At 45.5% G+C, this 16,763-nt stretch overlaps 1 protein-coding gene across 1 annotated transcript in view; it reads left to right on the forward strand.

Moving 5' to 3' along the window:
• Positions 1-16,763, forward strand: part of lrp1bb (low density lipoprotein receptor-related protein 1Bb) — a gene marked incomplete at its 5' end in the record, with an annotated part of 503,119 nt that overhangs the window by 360,297 nt on the left and 126,059 nt on the right. The window contains 3 exon segments of the mRNA XM_079517841.1: positions 3,409-3,595; positions 3,948-4,033; positions 12,307-12,429. Of these exon segments, the coding sequence (XP_079373967.1) occupies positions 3,409-3,595; positions 3,948-4,033; positions 12,307-12,429 (396 nt within the window).

Below are 16,763 nucleotides of genomic sequence, written 5' to 3' on the forward strand. Positions count from 1 at the left end.
CTGGATTACCAGCCAAGGTGCCTGGACCGCTGAGCCATGGCCCAGGCCAAGAAAGACACTTTGATGTGTAATGATGATGTACTGTAACTATAGTCCAATTATTGAGATATCCAATAACCAGGTGCTCACTGAAGGTAAAAAAGTAGTAAAACATGTATAAGGTGCTCTCACGGATAAAAATTAGATTAAGACAAAAAAAAAACAGACGATCTAGGCACTCAAGAGGAATAGCCTTTATTTAATTTAATTAAATTCTGCCAACATGTTTCTACCTGGAGAGGTCTTCATCAGGACGAAAATGAGGGTGCGTTTGCGTTAGACTAAAAGAGTGACTTTGATGGCTGTTCACAGTACAATGGGAGTCAATGAAGTACCATTTTTGGATTATTACTTGCGCAAGAATGTGCAAGTACTGTAACTGACAAAGTAATCGTATTCTGGTACCTTATTTAAGCAGTTTACATGAGTAGCGGTGTGTGGACAGAAAATGCATACAGTTGAGAGATAAATCCCTTTCATTACTCTGTTCCTACATGTCAACAAACTCCTTTGTCATACAAATTGCCCCAGGAAGAACTCAGAGGCACATAGCAAATGGCCAGGCCCATCACCACAGGTGAAAGTCACTGAAATAGGTCTACTGTATGTAAATACACAAGAGCACACATTACTCGTCCCAAGATGTGAAATATTGTAGAATTATGGAATCCCAGATTCCACGACCTCAAACCTGCAGTATTCAGCACTTGAGTAAATGTACTTAGTTACACCACTGCTCCAGAGTTGCCCAAGTTCACTTCACGCTCATTCCACTACTTTGCTGTCCGCATCAGAAACGTGGCACACACACACACATGCATGTGCGTCGTGCACGCACGCACGCACGCACGCACACAAAGCCTCTCTCTCTCTCTCTCTCTCTCTCTCTCTCTCTCTCTCTCTCTCTCTCTCTCTCTCTCTCTCTCTCTCTCGCTCTCTCCTCTGTCGTGAGACAGAGTAAAGCCGGCCAGAGAGCACATCAATGCGGGGCCCTCGGCTCATCCGTTGGTGCCCCCGAACAGAGAGATCAGCAGAAAGGGGTCTCAAGGTTATAACGTTGGATAAGGAAGGATTTGCAGTCGGGGGCCTAGTGGAGCTGATACAAGCACTTTGAGTTATTCTTTTGGGGCCATGGTCACGGAGGAGAGGCAGTGGGGACTACATGCTACACTAGACAATGTCCACACTATGACATTGATGTTATCATAATTTATTTGTGCTGCAGGGGGGGGGTCGTTATGGGGTCATGTTCCCTATAGACGCCTCAAAGCCTTCCTTTGAGATGTCGTTGGGCAGAAAAACCTCATATCATTTTAGTGGAGTTTTCCGTAAATGAATGCCCTACTTCATCATACTAACTACAGTCGGTGTCACACAGAAGTATAGCAAAAATAGCACATCTATATGAGCTTTGAACCCATCGCGTTTTGAGCTTGTAGATCTGCTGCTGCTACTAATTTTTTTTGCTGTTTTTTGTTCCTGAAAAGATTTGGACAGCTTTGGACATAATGCGGTTACTACCTAGCCTGATTATCAGACTGTAGCTTTCTTGAAGCTTCAGTCTGACATTGTCTCCTGTCTGAGCGATTTCAAGGGGGAGGGGATTAGAATTTCCCTCAACCAGTAGCCATTGGTGTTGTTTTTCTCTCCTTCCTCTGTGTGTTGCGCTGCGTGATGACGCTGAAAACGGGACTCGGCGCTGATTGGTTGTTTGTTAGACCCACCCCCACCACCGATTCTCATTGGATAATACATTTTTTGTACCGAAGAAATTATAGGTTCACAGTGCATTGAGTGCAACACCAGACCAAGAGACTCAGTCCACTCAGAGAGTGGGCGGGGTCTTTGGGCTGGATCCAGGCTAGTTACTACCCCCATCTGCAACAACATATCCACAGTGTGAAATCTGTTCATCGATTGTACTGCTGTGGTAACTGTACTGTACTGTACTGTACTGTACTGTACTGTACTGTACTGTACTGTACTGTACTGCTGTGGTAACTCAAGGGGCTGATATTTTATGTAGGCTCCACTTTTCAACACGTTGACATATTCATTCCCCTGCCCCCTTTTGCAGTTTTACACACTAATACCTGATTTACACTCGGATGCACAGCCAGTGTCGCTGATCTAAAATTATACAACAGGTCGTTTCGAGGAAGCAATCTGATTGGTTGAAACGGCTTCTAGCCGTGGATCAAACCAGCACCATTCCCCACCTAATCAAAACAAAGAATTCAGCTGCTCTGTTTTCCCAGAGCGCTAGCAAACTCGGTGGCTAGGCTAGCTAGTTTCTTGGGACATTTGTGGTCGTAGTGACTACATCTGTCATTCAAAATATATATTTTTTCAGCGATTTTCTTAGTTTTAATAATTGCAATTGTTGTTGTATAATTGCAATATTACACTCGAGGGTGTGGTTTAACGTGATTATTGCCACTTCAGTGATACTTGCGGAACTCGACTTCGTCTCGTTCCTTACCGCATCACTGTCGTGGCAATAATCACGTTAACCCACACCCTCTCGTGTAATATTGCTTAAGTAAAATACAGCCCAGGTTTGACTACTTGAACTTCAGCACCCATATTCTGGGGGGAACATTAACCAAAAATTGAAGACCTACAAGCTCATGACATATTGTGTTCCGACACGTGAGATTGTACGTTTGGCGAAGCGATTTGATGTAGATTGAAAATGTGGTCACAGTACATGGTTCTGTAATACTTTGTGCCACCTTTTCACAATTATTTTCTAAAATTGCAGATCTACAAGCTCGGTGTCACGCTATACGAGCTTGTAGATCTGCTAATTTTCAACAGCTAAAGTTTCAAACTAATGGTTAAAGTGGTTCATGGCTATATGGTGACACCGATGCGTCCACAAGTCGTCATGCCTATATGGGTTATAACTAGGGATGTGCCGATGAGATATTTTGGCCGAAATCGATAACCGATATTACCGATGTCGATATGATCTCATTCTGTATTGAAAAATTATAATAATTTTGTCCATTCTGAAAAATCCATGTAACAGGGTGTCTGCACTGCATGCTTAGGCAAGTCAGATTTAACTTAAATACCTTTATATTTAATATTGTGAGCTTGTAGATCTGTTCAAGCTGTTACTTTGGGCTTGTTTATCTGTAAAGACAGACCGATTAATCGGACCGATGAATTCATCGGTCTGATTGATTAATCGAACCGATGCCGATTAATCTAAAAACAACTAAAATCGTCCGATACCGATGTGTTTGCCGATTAATCTCCCATCACTAGTTATAACACTTGCTGTCCCCTCTCGTCTCTGCTGTGACCCCCACCACCACCACCACCACCTCCACCACCACCACCACCACCGCCGCCGTGCAGTGTAAGTGCTGGCCGGGCTTCCGTCTGAAGGACGACGGGAGGACGTGCGTGGACATCGACGAGTGCTGGTCCAGCCTGCCCTGCAGCCAACGCTGCGTCAACACCTACGGCTCCTACAAGTGCCTGTGTGTGGACGGCTACGAGGCCCAGGAGCGCAGCGCCCGCAACACCTGCAAGGCTGTCTCAGGTACGTCAGGACAGGCCTCTTTTTTTTTTTTTTTTAGTGGTGGGGAAAAAGTACGGAAATGTTTTACTTAAAGTAAAAATATGCAAAATGCAATGTAGAACTACTCAGTTGCTTACAACTAAACGTTCGGAAATTGAAAATGTACTTGAGTAAAAGTACAAAGGTATTGGCATCAAAATGTACTTAAAGTACCAAAAGTGAAAAGTACTCACAATGCAGAATGTCCCATTTTCAAATATCCGAAACATGTAGCCTATAGGGCTGAAGTGGTATACAAATATATGCTCTCATCGGAGGCCCATCTCATCTTATCAAGGTTCTGATTGGTCCTTCTGTCCGTGTTTCCTTTCAGCCGAGGAGCCTTTCCTCATCATGGCCGATCACCACGAAATAAGGAAGCTCAGCGTCGACGGTTCCAATTACACCATTCTGAAACAGGTGAGAGACCTCTCCACATTCACAGCCTCTATGGTTCCAATTACACCATTCTGAAACAGGTGAGAGACCTCTCCACATTCACAGCCTCTATGGTTCCAATTACACCATTCTGAAACAGGTGAGAGACCCTCTCCACATTCACAGCCTCTATGGTTCCAATTACACCATTCTGAAACAGGTGAGAGACCTCTCCACATGCATAGCCTCTATGGTTCCAATTACACCATTCTGAAACAGGTGAGAGACCTCTCCACATTCACAGCCTCTATGGTTCCGATTACACCATTCTGAAACAGGTGAGAGACCTCTCCACATCCATAGCCTCTATGGTTCCAATTACACCATTCTGAAACAGGTGAGAGACCTCTCCACATCCATAGCCTCTATGGTTCCAATTACACCATTCTGAAACAGGTGAGAGACCCTCTCCACATCCATAGCCTCTATGGTTCCAATTACACCATTCTGAAACAGGTGAGAGACCTGAGAGACCGCTTTTTATCTAAAGCACTTGGATAACTTGGATTTACATTCACGCACGCACGCACGCACGCACGCACGCACGCACGCACGCACGCACGCACGCACGCACACACACACACACACACACACACACACACACACAGACCCTTATGGGTCTGTAACTCTTGACTTGTATAAATGAAACTAAATTAACAATTTGAGTATTTTACCTCCTAATGCAATCACTGGTCTATGCAGCCTTTTTTTTCGAGCAGAGTCTCAAGTTCACACTAATTAGATTGACTCCTAACTAGAACGAACGTCTCAGTCACAGAACGCTATCACCTTCAGTTCATTTTCCCCAGCCCTCCTCCTCCCGCCTCCAGCGTGCCGTGCACGCTTTCATCTGTGAATGGAGAGAGAGAGTGAGCTCATGCACACGTGCCACGTGAACCCCCGTCGCGCCGGACTCTGTGAACTCCTCCGAGAAGGAGAAGAACAGAGTAAAGTCTTTTCTAATTAGACTAACGGGGTCATGAAACGGAAACCACTTGTACGCCAGAGCCTTAATGGAGCAACAATTAACCCATTTAGACCTGAGGACGAAATTTAAAAAATGTCTTCTAAATCATGACAATTTTCTGAAAAACCCATGTTTCTATGTCAGTGGTGCTCAACCTTTTTCATGTCAAGTACCCCCAGAATTATCTGTATTTGGCCGCCGACCCCCATCTGAAAATATGTTGTTCCAGAGAGGGACCCCCCCAGAAGCAAAGATTTGAGTTAAAAACGTTCACTCTGAAAGAATATATATTCAAAGATTTGCGCCACATTTTCACGATTTTTCAAAAATAGCAGACCTACAAGTTCATAGCGCGGCACTCGGTGCCACGCTATGAGCTTGTAGATCTGCTATTTTTCAATGGCTATAAAGTATAACATAATGCTTCAAACACCAAAAGGGGTTCCCACCCAGAATGGATTAATGGAGCAACAATTAAGGTGGTGGTGGTGGTGACGTGTGTTTGCTCCGATAACGAGGCCCCACGGTCACTGTCACTGCCACCGCACACACCTCCTCACACACACACACACACACACACACACCTCCTCACACACACACACACACACACACCTCCTCACACACACACACACACACACACACACACACACACACACACACACACACACACACACACACACACACACCTCCTCAGAAACACACTCTTAATTCCAGCTAATTTCAGTGGGCCGGGTATAGTGGCAGGAGGAGTGAGTCATTATGTAGATCTGTGTGTGTGTGTGCGTGTGCGTGTGCGTGTGCGTGTGCGTGTGCGTGTGCGTGTGTGTGTGTGTGTGTGTGTGTGTGCGTGTGGGTGTGGGTGCGTGTGGGTGCGTGTGCGTGTGTGTGCGTGTGTGTGTGTGTGTGTGTGCACGTGTCTGTAAACGTTTAGTGTCTTTGCATAAAGCAGTAAAACATCCCATTCATCAGGAGGCAATTGATAACCAAATTGAATCTCAAATGGCGCCGTAGCATTTCCGCCTTGTGTAGGAAATAGTCCAATGGGGCTGTTGGGAAAACAAGGGTGTGTCCTCCCACTCCCACACAGCCCAGGATCTCTGCAACCAGACAGAGGGAAAAGAGCAAACTTAATATGCACCGAATAACCTTCGCACAAAGACGACAATATACTGAATACATAATCAGCTGAATCGCTGATTATATGTGATCTTTTTGATACAGAGACAGTCAAGACTAACTATTCAGGAGAGGAGAACAACTGTTTTTTATTTTATCCAAAATGAGTTAATTGCACAGGCAGACTCTTCACACTAGAGCATGTCTGAAATAAATGTCAGAGCTGAAATTGACATGTAAATACGAAATGAATGCTTAAACATGTAGCTAGGTGTAATTTTAGAAGAAGTCAACCTTTCAAGCGAGTTTTCTCAACTCGCTGTTTTCTGCAAGACATTATCTCTATAAGCCATATCTCCAAAACTGGTGGGTCAAACTGAACAACCAATATGTCAATTTGAAGCTATGATTCCCTGCTTTCATATGACATGAAAAAAAAATCAATGACTTAGCCTCGGTCAGAAACGGTCACATATGTATTATGCAGGCGGGCTCTGTGAATGGATATAAAGTGGAATAAGCCACTAAGCCAAAGGTCCCGGATGTGGCAGGTTCGATTCCAGGCCATAGCAATCATGTCAAAGTAAAGGCCCATTGATACTCCAGTTTTAGGCGATAAGGTGATCGCCGAAAACTACAACATGACGTCACTTAATTGCTGCATTAGCATAAGACATCCAATGTACCACATTTCTGGTGTGACCGCCACATAAAGACCACCCTTGCCCCCCTCAGTGTTCTCTGCACTGCCCTGAAGAAAACTAAACAGAAAAGAACAAAAGGCAAATAGTGTGTGCATTTGCGTGTGTGTGCGTTTGTGCTTTACTTTGTTGATCTGCAGACACTCACGTGGCGTTGCGTTATGAAACCTTAGACACACTATAGCGTCCGCCATCAGTCCCCCCCCCCCCCCCCCCCCCCCTCCCCCGCTGTTCAAATCTCGGTGCAGCACTAAGAACTCAGAAGGAAGACATTTTGACGAGTAAACACAGCTGACATTAATTAATGAACGGGTGTGTTTAATTTAGAGTACAGTATGCCTTACTGTGTGCCCAGCATGTACAGTTAACTTACTGGCACACAGAAACTATTAATTGACAGTAATTGTTAATACCTGCAGCTGAGCTTACCTATCAAAATGGCTGCTGTGAAAAGTGCTAATTTATTTCCTTTTGCTTCCCCCTTTTTTTCCTCCCAAATGTAAGTCGTAAGTCGTTATGCCAATTAATTCCTCCCCACACGTGTGTTGTGCTGTTGTGTCCTATACTCACTCATCTACCAGTGAGGAGCCCCCACCGGGAGGACGTAGAGCCTTCGTCCTACTCCTCCCGACCGTCACTACGCCCAGCTGCAGCCCGTTGGAGTACTGTACTGTACATGCAGTGACAAATATCACCCTCCTCAGTCCCCGCCCAGCTTCCCTCCCCCGAACACGCTTCTGTTCCGTCATAGCTGTCAATGTTATTTCAACCCAAGCCCTACTCTCTCCCTCTAAAGGGGCCAATGTATACTTGCCTCCCTGACTGCCAGGTAGAGCAGATACGACTCCATCAAGGTCCCCCCCGCGGGAAAGGCTCTTTCAATCATCGCACGGTCTCATCACCATCGCCCCCCCTTGATTATCACAAATGGTCCAGTGAGATTTAAATCAGCCTGCGGTGCGGGACATTCTATGGGGGTCTCCCACCTGGGCCCTAACCTCTCCACTCCATCCATATTGTCTGTGCCGGAGTGTCCATGCCGTCCGTGGTTCACATGAATCACTGGCATCGCTGACTGTAATGGACGCCGGAGTGGGAGATGTGCGTATGGTGTGTGCAGCGCTAAGTGCTCCTGGTGGACACTCCACTGACCTCACGTCAAACCGTTACAGCCCCCGTTCAGATCACACACGGTCGCTCATTCATTTATGTAAGTCCCTAAAGAGCCAATGAGTGTTTGTAATGTACCAATCAGACTTTTATTGTAAAATTCACATGCGTTATCCTGTTAAAAAGAAACGTTGGCACTTCCCGGCATTTTAGATATATGACACATTTCTTCAGGAAGGCTTTGGAAGGTGTTTTTAGAATCGGCGTCAGGTCTAATTAACGTTCCTGTCATAACATGTCCCGGTGGCGGTAGAAACAACACCTCTCAGACCAATAGAATCACTGGTCTAAGGAGTAGCAGTGCTGGAGTGAGGTCTCGATCCCCCCCAGGAGACGTTGGCGCATGTCCCTTACGAGGGTGTTGATGATCTAAGATGAAGATGTACTCTTACAGTATCGCCTGTCAAGATGTCCTGGCACGTTTTCTTTGCACCCACACGGCGCTGCTCGCCAGTCACCTCGGGGAGGAGGCGTGCTTGTTTGGGGAGCCGTTTGTGTGTCTGGCTGACAGTGGGGGTCTCGTGAGCATGACGGGGGAAGGGAAGTACTTCACTCTTCCTCCTGCTTTGATAGGGCTTGCAGTCTCCACTCTCCACACTTCACTTTGTCTTTTCATCTGGTCTATATTGCTCCAGGCACTGCATCTTGTGGGGAATCGCCTCCAAAAATCAATAACTACTGGTGAATTCACAGGCTGTTGTACAGGACATGTTCAGAACAGCGCTCTGTCCGGGATTAGATTGCTGACTTGATGCACGCGGTTTCAAATTGTAAGCGTAGGCACTAACGTGAATATTTTGGTTTCCCGCTGTTGCTGTGGACAATGGGGAACAACTGTATCAGTTAATATTTATCCTTATTTCATCCGTATGAGGTGTTTTTTCCTGTTTACCTTGCATCTTTCACTGGCTAGAGTCTGAATGCTGTTCAGGGTAAACAACATTACCACTGTTTCCAAAATAAAAATGTTGCACCAAAAATGTTTTTGATAAACATTGGAAATTAAATCCTGGCCAAGCAGAAAAGTTGCTTCGCTGTCTGCCTCTTTTATAGACTTACTTACTTACTTACTTTAATGTGTGAAACAAAACAAAAAAGTGCTAATGCCAAACTAAAAAATGCTAATGCAGATTTATTTTTTTATAATGAGGTAGTCAGGTGCAGTACTTAGTTTAGACAGTTTTTGGTCATTAGTTTGACCAGTCATTAGTCCTACAACTACAACCTATCTCAAACCCTCACCCTAACCTCCCACAGGGCAGCACGCCTAAACCTAACCTTAACCCATGTCTAACCAATGACTAGTCTAAACTAAGTATGCACCCCGAGGTAGTCTGTTTATCCAAATGAATCCATAATGTATTTTCTATGATTTCAATAATACATGGGTTGAAACACTGACATGTTCAGCTATGCACACCTCTTGTTAGATCGTGGACATATAAGTATACACGCAAAAAGTTTAATAAATTCTGGAGTGCACTCACGCATATAAATCTAAAAACTCAACTTGCATTTGCACTCTACTGCATAGAGCCGTGTGAGCACGTCGGCCTGCTATTTGCAAAAAACATCGACAAAGGTGTTGACATCGACAAATGGCGGTCTACACATCTGTTCTTCAATAAGAAAATGTAGAAGAACCATCGTTTTAGGTCAACCAATAGTAAGGCGTACAAAAGTAAACCTTGTAGCGCTTCTTGGACGCACGGTGTCCCTGTGATCTTGTAAGTTCACCTTTTGTAAGAGTCGTTGTAAGAACAGTGACAGGAGCTTAAAGGTATATTCAGTGATTTGACTTAATCTAAATAACACTTATTTTTAATTTTTTTCTGGATAATCCTCCCTACTATAGAGTGTGCTGACCATATAAGGAGCTCCTCTCTGTCCCCAGTGAGCCCCTGGGGTCAAAAAACCCTAGTTTCAGTTTTGGTTGCGGGTGGCAAAGCCTTCATCCAATCAGGATGAGAGGGGCCTTCCTCCGATCATGATCGAGTGGGGGCGGGCCTTGGTGCACATGCTGTTGGCCTGTTGCACTTCCCCCCACTGTAGAGCGTGCATGTGCACATTTTGTTACAGGGGCGGACTGGGTGGTTTTCCAAATCACTCAAATCACTGAATGCTCCTTTAAGAAGAGGGGTAATAGAGGGGACCTGTGCCTTTGTACCGCGACGCTCCCGCCATGTAAAAGCTTCTGACGAAAGGTAAACAGTGTGTGCTTGTTCCAATGATACAGGAGTGTGTGTGTGTGGGGGGACGACACAAACTCCGACATTTAAAGTGAACGCGTATGGTGGCACCTGTTACTGGGATTTATGCTAACAGCTAGCCGCAATAAATTAGTTAATGGGACATAATGTGAGGGGCACGGTGGCGCCCCCTAGGGGGCACGGTGGCACAGTCGGTAGCGCTGTCGCCTCACAGCTAGAAGGTGCTGGGTTCGATTCCCGCTCGGGGCGCTGTGGGTGCTGGCGGCGTGTTTCCTCCTCTACAGTTGGTAGTGCTGTCGCCTCACAGCTAGAAGGTCCTGGGTTCGATTCCCGCTCGGGGCGCTGTGGGTGCTGGCGGCGTGTTTCCTCCTCCACAGTTGGTAGTGCTGTCGCCTCACAGCTAAAAGGTCCTGGGTTCGATTCCCGCTCGGGGCGCTGTGGGTGCTGGCGGCGTGTTTCCTCCTCCGCTTCATCAGTGCCCATACCCGAGGCGGGGTTGGCGAAAGGGCCTTTCTGTGTGGAGTTTGCATGTTCTCCCCGTGTCCCCCTAGGGTAGGTACCCTCACAAAAACATGCAGTAATCCTGGTCTCTAAAACTGCCTCCCCCTGGCCAGCTGGGGCGCCTGGTGGAGGGGAAAGGAACTGGTTGGAATAACGTGTTCCTTCCACACGCTACGTCCAACCAGGGAAACTCCCCCCTGTCAGGTGTAAAGGAGCAACTTGGACACTCAGGCATGAAGGAAGCATGAGTTCAAGTCCGTTGCTCTCCCCATTGTCCCCCATATATGGGGACTAGGTTGGCGGAGGGTGTGTAGAGCCCAGGATCACATTAGATAATTGACACAGGGGTGAAAAATGGGTTACAAAATCGTGGGATAAAAATTATTAAAAAAAAAGATCATAATGTAGAGTGATGCTTAGTCTCTTCAGTCAGACTGTTGACTTTTGAAATGCTTCCAGTGATCGCTGATGTAAATCAAACTAGTTGGACCCTACCCTGTTGGTTGATATACTCATGCATGGCTGTTTGGGGATTTTGCTGTCTCTCACACGTCACTCTGTTCTCTCATGCACTTCAGGCATTTAGTTCTTGCGGTGTCATTTCAAATGCAGTTATCAGAAATGGGAACCACCAGATGACAGCTGGCCTTCCGTGGCTTTCAGGAGGTGTACGTATAGTTCCAGACTCTATATCCGTAGCGTTATTTTGTAGTCTGTCTACAAGAGACGAATTAGAGCTATAGTATAGTATAGGTGCTGCCTGGAGTCTCTAGACTTTCTTTCACACATGGATGAATCCCAGGAAAACGTCCTGCTCGGATGAAAGGTTCATCAGTCTCAGAGGGCTCGGCTCTGGAACTCTCCCAAATAAAGCAAAAAGAGAAAGAAAGAAAGAAAACCTTTAACACTTCTTTTCCATTCAGAATATTTCCGAGTCAGATTCCTTGTGCCAAAATGTATTGCTAAATTTATAGCGGTTGAGGTCACAACAACAGTTGTGAGCTTGTTTTTGAGCTTTTTAAGCTATTTCCGCGTGTCATCATGAATATCAAATAACATTTTATTGATTGATTGTGACTAAGTATGGCATACTTACTGTAAACAAATGATTCTGATTCTGAAATGATATGCACACACACACACACACACACACACACACACACACACACACACACACACGTCCCAAGACTGAAGACTCACCTCTTCAGACTTCACCTTAGCCCGTACCACTTGCCCTAGCCTTGACGACCGTGCGTTCTTATGCAAAGGCTAAAATGTAACTTGGATAGCATGTCGTTTTCAACTCTTTTCATATCAAGGCCCATTATTCGTTCTGAATTTGAGCCACGGACGGACAACCATTTCATGAGATTTAGCCTCGCAGACCCAAAACGAAATGATATATTGTCATTGTTGGATAGGATTTTGTCCTGCTGTAGGATTCCATGCTGTATTGATGTGGTACCATTAGGAGAGATAACAGGCATGCGTTGATCAAAATAACAGTTCTTCTACATTCTGGGCTAAATGCCTACATTGTGAATTGACCTAACGTTTCTTCTTCTTCTTCTGTGTCTCCTCACTCCTCAGGGCCTGAACAACATCATCCACATAGACTTTGATTACAGGAAGGAGTTCATCTACTGGGTGGACTCGACCCGGCCGAGCGGCCGCCGGATCAACAGGATGCGCCTCAACGGGAGCGACCTCAAGGTACCAGCGGGGTTTAGCCACCGTGGCCCTTCCATATGCTGCTGCCCGCCTGCCTGCCTGGCGCCGTGCGGACCCCAAGAGGCCCTGGCCCCATTTCTCTCTCTTCTATGCTCTGCACTCGCTCTCTCTCTCTCTCTCTCTCTCTCTCTCTCTCTCCCTCTCCCTCTCCCTCTCCCTCTCCCTCTCCCTCTCCCTCTCCCTCTCCCTCTCCCTCTCCCTCTCCCTCTCCCTCTCTCTCTCTCTCTCTCTCTCTCTCTCTCAATTTCAATTTTCAATTTCAAAAGGCTTTATTGGCATGATAAATATGTTCTACATTGCCAAAGCATACATACAACAAAACAAAAGTCAACATTGCACACACAGAGACAACAACTCTCTGCGCACACAGAGACAACAACAAACATCCCAACAATAATGAACAACAAGCAATACAGTAACAAATTTATAGACAGAAACATAACAGCAACTTAATGACCCTGTTCAGCCAGATATACCTGTCTCTACTGTCCACTGGCTGTCCCTCAGCTCTCTCTCTCTCTCTCTCTCTCTCTCTCTCTCTCTCTCTCTCTCTCTCTCTCTCTCTCTCTCTCTCCAACCTGTGAGTATTCATCCGTCCTATAGGCTAGCTGCCAGCCAGTGGTTGAAGAAGTACTCAAATTTAAGTGCCGTGATGTTTTTCCCCACCCACATAACAACCACACCAAGGGGTCACCTCATAAACCTCAAAAACTGGAAGAAAAGTATCAATAACGCAGTGTGAAAATACTTTGTAAAGTATTTAAGTAAATGTCCTGCATTCAAAATTGACTTGACGTGAAAGTCGATCAAAAATATACTTTCAAAGCATATATATTGCCCAGAGAACTGCCTCATAGAGAATATTTTTCCTCCGGTGAAAGAAAATCCCTTTCTGGCCAAAAAGTATCGTTTACACGTGTGGTGGGGGGCTCAGAGTGCGTCCACTAAGGAAATTAGGCTTTCTAATGACACAACCCGCCTTTGTTTTGGTGAGTAGCAAAAACGTTCTTTTAAAATACGCTAAAGAAGAGAGGCTGGTCTGATTTTGATTTGATTTTGATTTGAGGCTATGGGACCGAAAGTCCCATAGCCTCATACTGCAGGGTAGAAGCAGTAGAAGGCTATGGACCAGGCAGTGCTTTATGAAAAAAGGAACATGACACATTGAAATACAGAGATTGCGTGCAGGTTTCTTTCCGCCAGACACCAACGCTAGGCTATTCATCTCTGTAAGTATACCAGAGCAGGATCACACTGACTGTCTGACGTGATGCCACCACCGCTGCTGCTGCTGCTGCTTCGTTTGTACATTATTTTGAAAGAGCAATCAATAACAATTGACTCGTGGCTTAACAAGCCATAATGCCAGTACGTTTATTTTATTTATTTATCTATATACCGTTTGAGAATGAGTCATTCATGTGATCCTGGAGGGGGAGAGAGAGAGAGAGAGAGAGAGAGAGGGGGAGAGAGAGAGAGGGGCAGAGAGAGAGAGAGAGAGAGGGGCAGAGAGAGAGAGAGAGAGAGAGAGAGAGAGAGAGAGAGAGAGGGGGGGGGGGGGGGGAGAGGGAGAGGGGGAGAGAGAGAGAGAGGGAGAGAGGGAGGGAGAGAGAGAGAGAGAGAGAGAGAGAGAGGGGCTCGTTTTCACAGCCTCATTGATGGGCACCTTTCTTCCCATTTATGGACATCATAATGGACTTTTACAGCCTGTGGCCAAAAGCCAGTTAGCGTTGCAGTGAATGCAAATTAATAGTGTCAACATTATACCAGCTGCTTCTTTTCTTTGACACGACCATGAAAGTATAACTGGCCTCATAACACACTGCATGCTCCCGGCGGTAACTGGCCTCATAACACACTGCATGCTCCCGGCGGTAATGGCCACGTCGTACGGTCCCGTGTTGGGTCATGTGATCGGAGCCCCATGCAGAGACACAGGGATTGGAACACCTGCTGGCCCTGCCATGATGCCACATGACATTAGTGTTGGTATGTGGGGGGCAAATGGCTCATTTCAGCTCAATTACGCAGCCACGCTTGCCGTTTGGGTCCATGCCTGCACGGCAGCAGCGCAGCGAGAGTGCAAACGGTTTGAGATACGGACCTGGACAGCTGTCGCTTTGGGTTACTTTACACCTTGTAAGAGCCACTGCTCTGCAGTGCTGAATTAAGTATACTCGCGTGTTTTACTTAAAAGAAAGTATCAATTACTGCAATCTAGGTAATAGCGTACAAGTGGAAGTCCTGTATTAACCCATTCAGGCCTGACGTCGAAAAAATCATTTTCGGAAAGATTTGAGGCACATTTTAACGATTTTTCAAAAATAGCAGACCTACAAGTTCATAGCGCGCCACTCGGTGGCGCGCTATGAGCTTGTAGATCTGCTATTTTTCAATAGCTAAATTATAACATAATGTTTAAAACGCTAACGCTAACGTGACATGGATGCGTTCCAGGTATCAATGGATTAAAATGTCCTTGAGTAAAAGTACAAAAGTATTGGCACCAAAATATACTAAAGTAAATGTCGTCATTGTGCAGAATGTCCCATTTCACAAGTCCAACATGTATAAATAAATCTTTTGAAAATAGCAGATCTACATGATGCGCTGTGAGCTTGTAGACTAGGCTGTTTCCAAATGGCCGAAATACGTATATAGGGATGAAGTGGTTAGTGTACAGTACAGTATGTTTTGTAATAATAATCAAAGTAACTAAAGTTTTCATATAATTGCAGTGGAGTACAATATGTTCCTCTGAGATGTACTGTAGTGTTAGTGGGGTAGAAGTAAAAGTATCGAAAATTGTAAATACAGAAGAAAGTAAAAAAAAATAATACCTCAAAATCGTACCTATAAGTACATCACTTGGGTAAGCCTACTGTACATGTACTTGATTACAGTGTGAGGATGAGGTTGAACATGTTTTTTTTCTGCGGGATTTCCATCCATCCATCTTCAACCGCTTATCCGTAGTCGGGTCGCGGGGGCAACAGCTCCACCAGAGTGCTCCAGACTTCCCTCTCCAGAGCAACATTAGTGACTTCCTCCTGGGGGATTCCGAGACGTTCCAAGGCCAGTGAGTCGAAGTATTTCCTCCAACTGCGCCTTGGTCTGCCCCGGGGTCTCCTCCCAGTGGGACGTGCCTCGAGGACCTCCCTAGGGAGGCGCCCGAGAGGCATCCTAACCAGATGCCCCGGGGTCTCCTCCCAGTGGGACGTGCCTCGAGGACCTCCCTAGGGAGGCGCCCGAGAGGCATCCTAACCAGATGCCCCGGGGTCTCCTCCCAGTGGGATGTGCCTCGAGGACCTCCCTAGGGAGGCGCCCGAGAGGCATCCTAACCAGGTGCCCGAACCACCTTAGCTGACTCCTTTCCAGGCGAAGGAGCAGCGGTTCTACTCCGAGTCTCTCTCGTGTGACTGAACTTCTCACCCTATCTCTAAGGGAGATGCCAGCCACCCGTCGAAGAAAACTCATTTCGGCCGCTTGTATTCGCGACCTTATTCTTTCGGTCATGACCCACACTTCATGACCATAGGTGCGGGATTTGCTCCACAGAATCAGCACGTGGATCCTGCGCTGACAGAGAAAGAATGATGAAGTATTTAAAATGATATTCAAAGGGACTACTAAAGAGTTGAAGGATTAAACGTTGCCCTCTCGAGACGCTCCACATTACTCGGAAATTGTTAAATGGACTCGAAAATGAAAAAGTTTATCGGCTACACGGTATATAATTAATATCATGTCATGTATCATTTAATTTCATATGATTTGTTTTTATAGTAATATGACAATGTAATTATTAAATGTCATCAAGGTTCTCGGAATCCAATAAATGCAAAGCAGATTGAATCAGCAGCTTGGATCAATCGTCATCAAGCGTTACCACATCACAGTAAATTGTCTTTGTGTAGCATGTGAACGGATGAAGCAGGGCTCTTTTTAATTGTAGTTATTTGAAATTGCACTGGAGGATTAACCCATTTGGGCCTGACGTTGAAGTTTAAAAAATGTCTTCAAAATCCTGAGTTTTCTGAAAAACCTTATGTTTCTGTATCAGTTGTTCTCAATATTTCATGTCAAGAACCCCAAACATTTTATGTAATATGCCTCCGCCCCCCCCATCTGAAAATATGTTCTTCCAGGGACCACCCTCAGAAGCAAAGATTTGAGTTAAAATGTTCACTCTGTAAGTCTGTAATAATATATATTCAAAGATTTGAGGCACATTTTCACGATTTTTCAAAAATAGCAGATCTACAAGTTCATGAGCTTGTAGATCTGCTATTTTTCAATAGTTAAAACACCAAAAT

Source organism: Electrona antarctica, assembly GCF_951216825.1.
Source record: "Electrona antarctica genome assembly, chromosome: 13".
Lineage (NCBI taxonomy): Eukaryota > Metazoa > Chordata > Actinopteri > Myctophiformes > Myctophidae > Electrona > Electrona antarctica.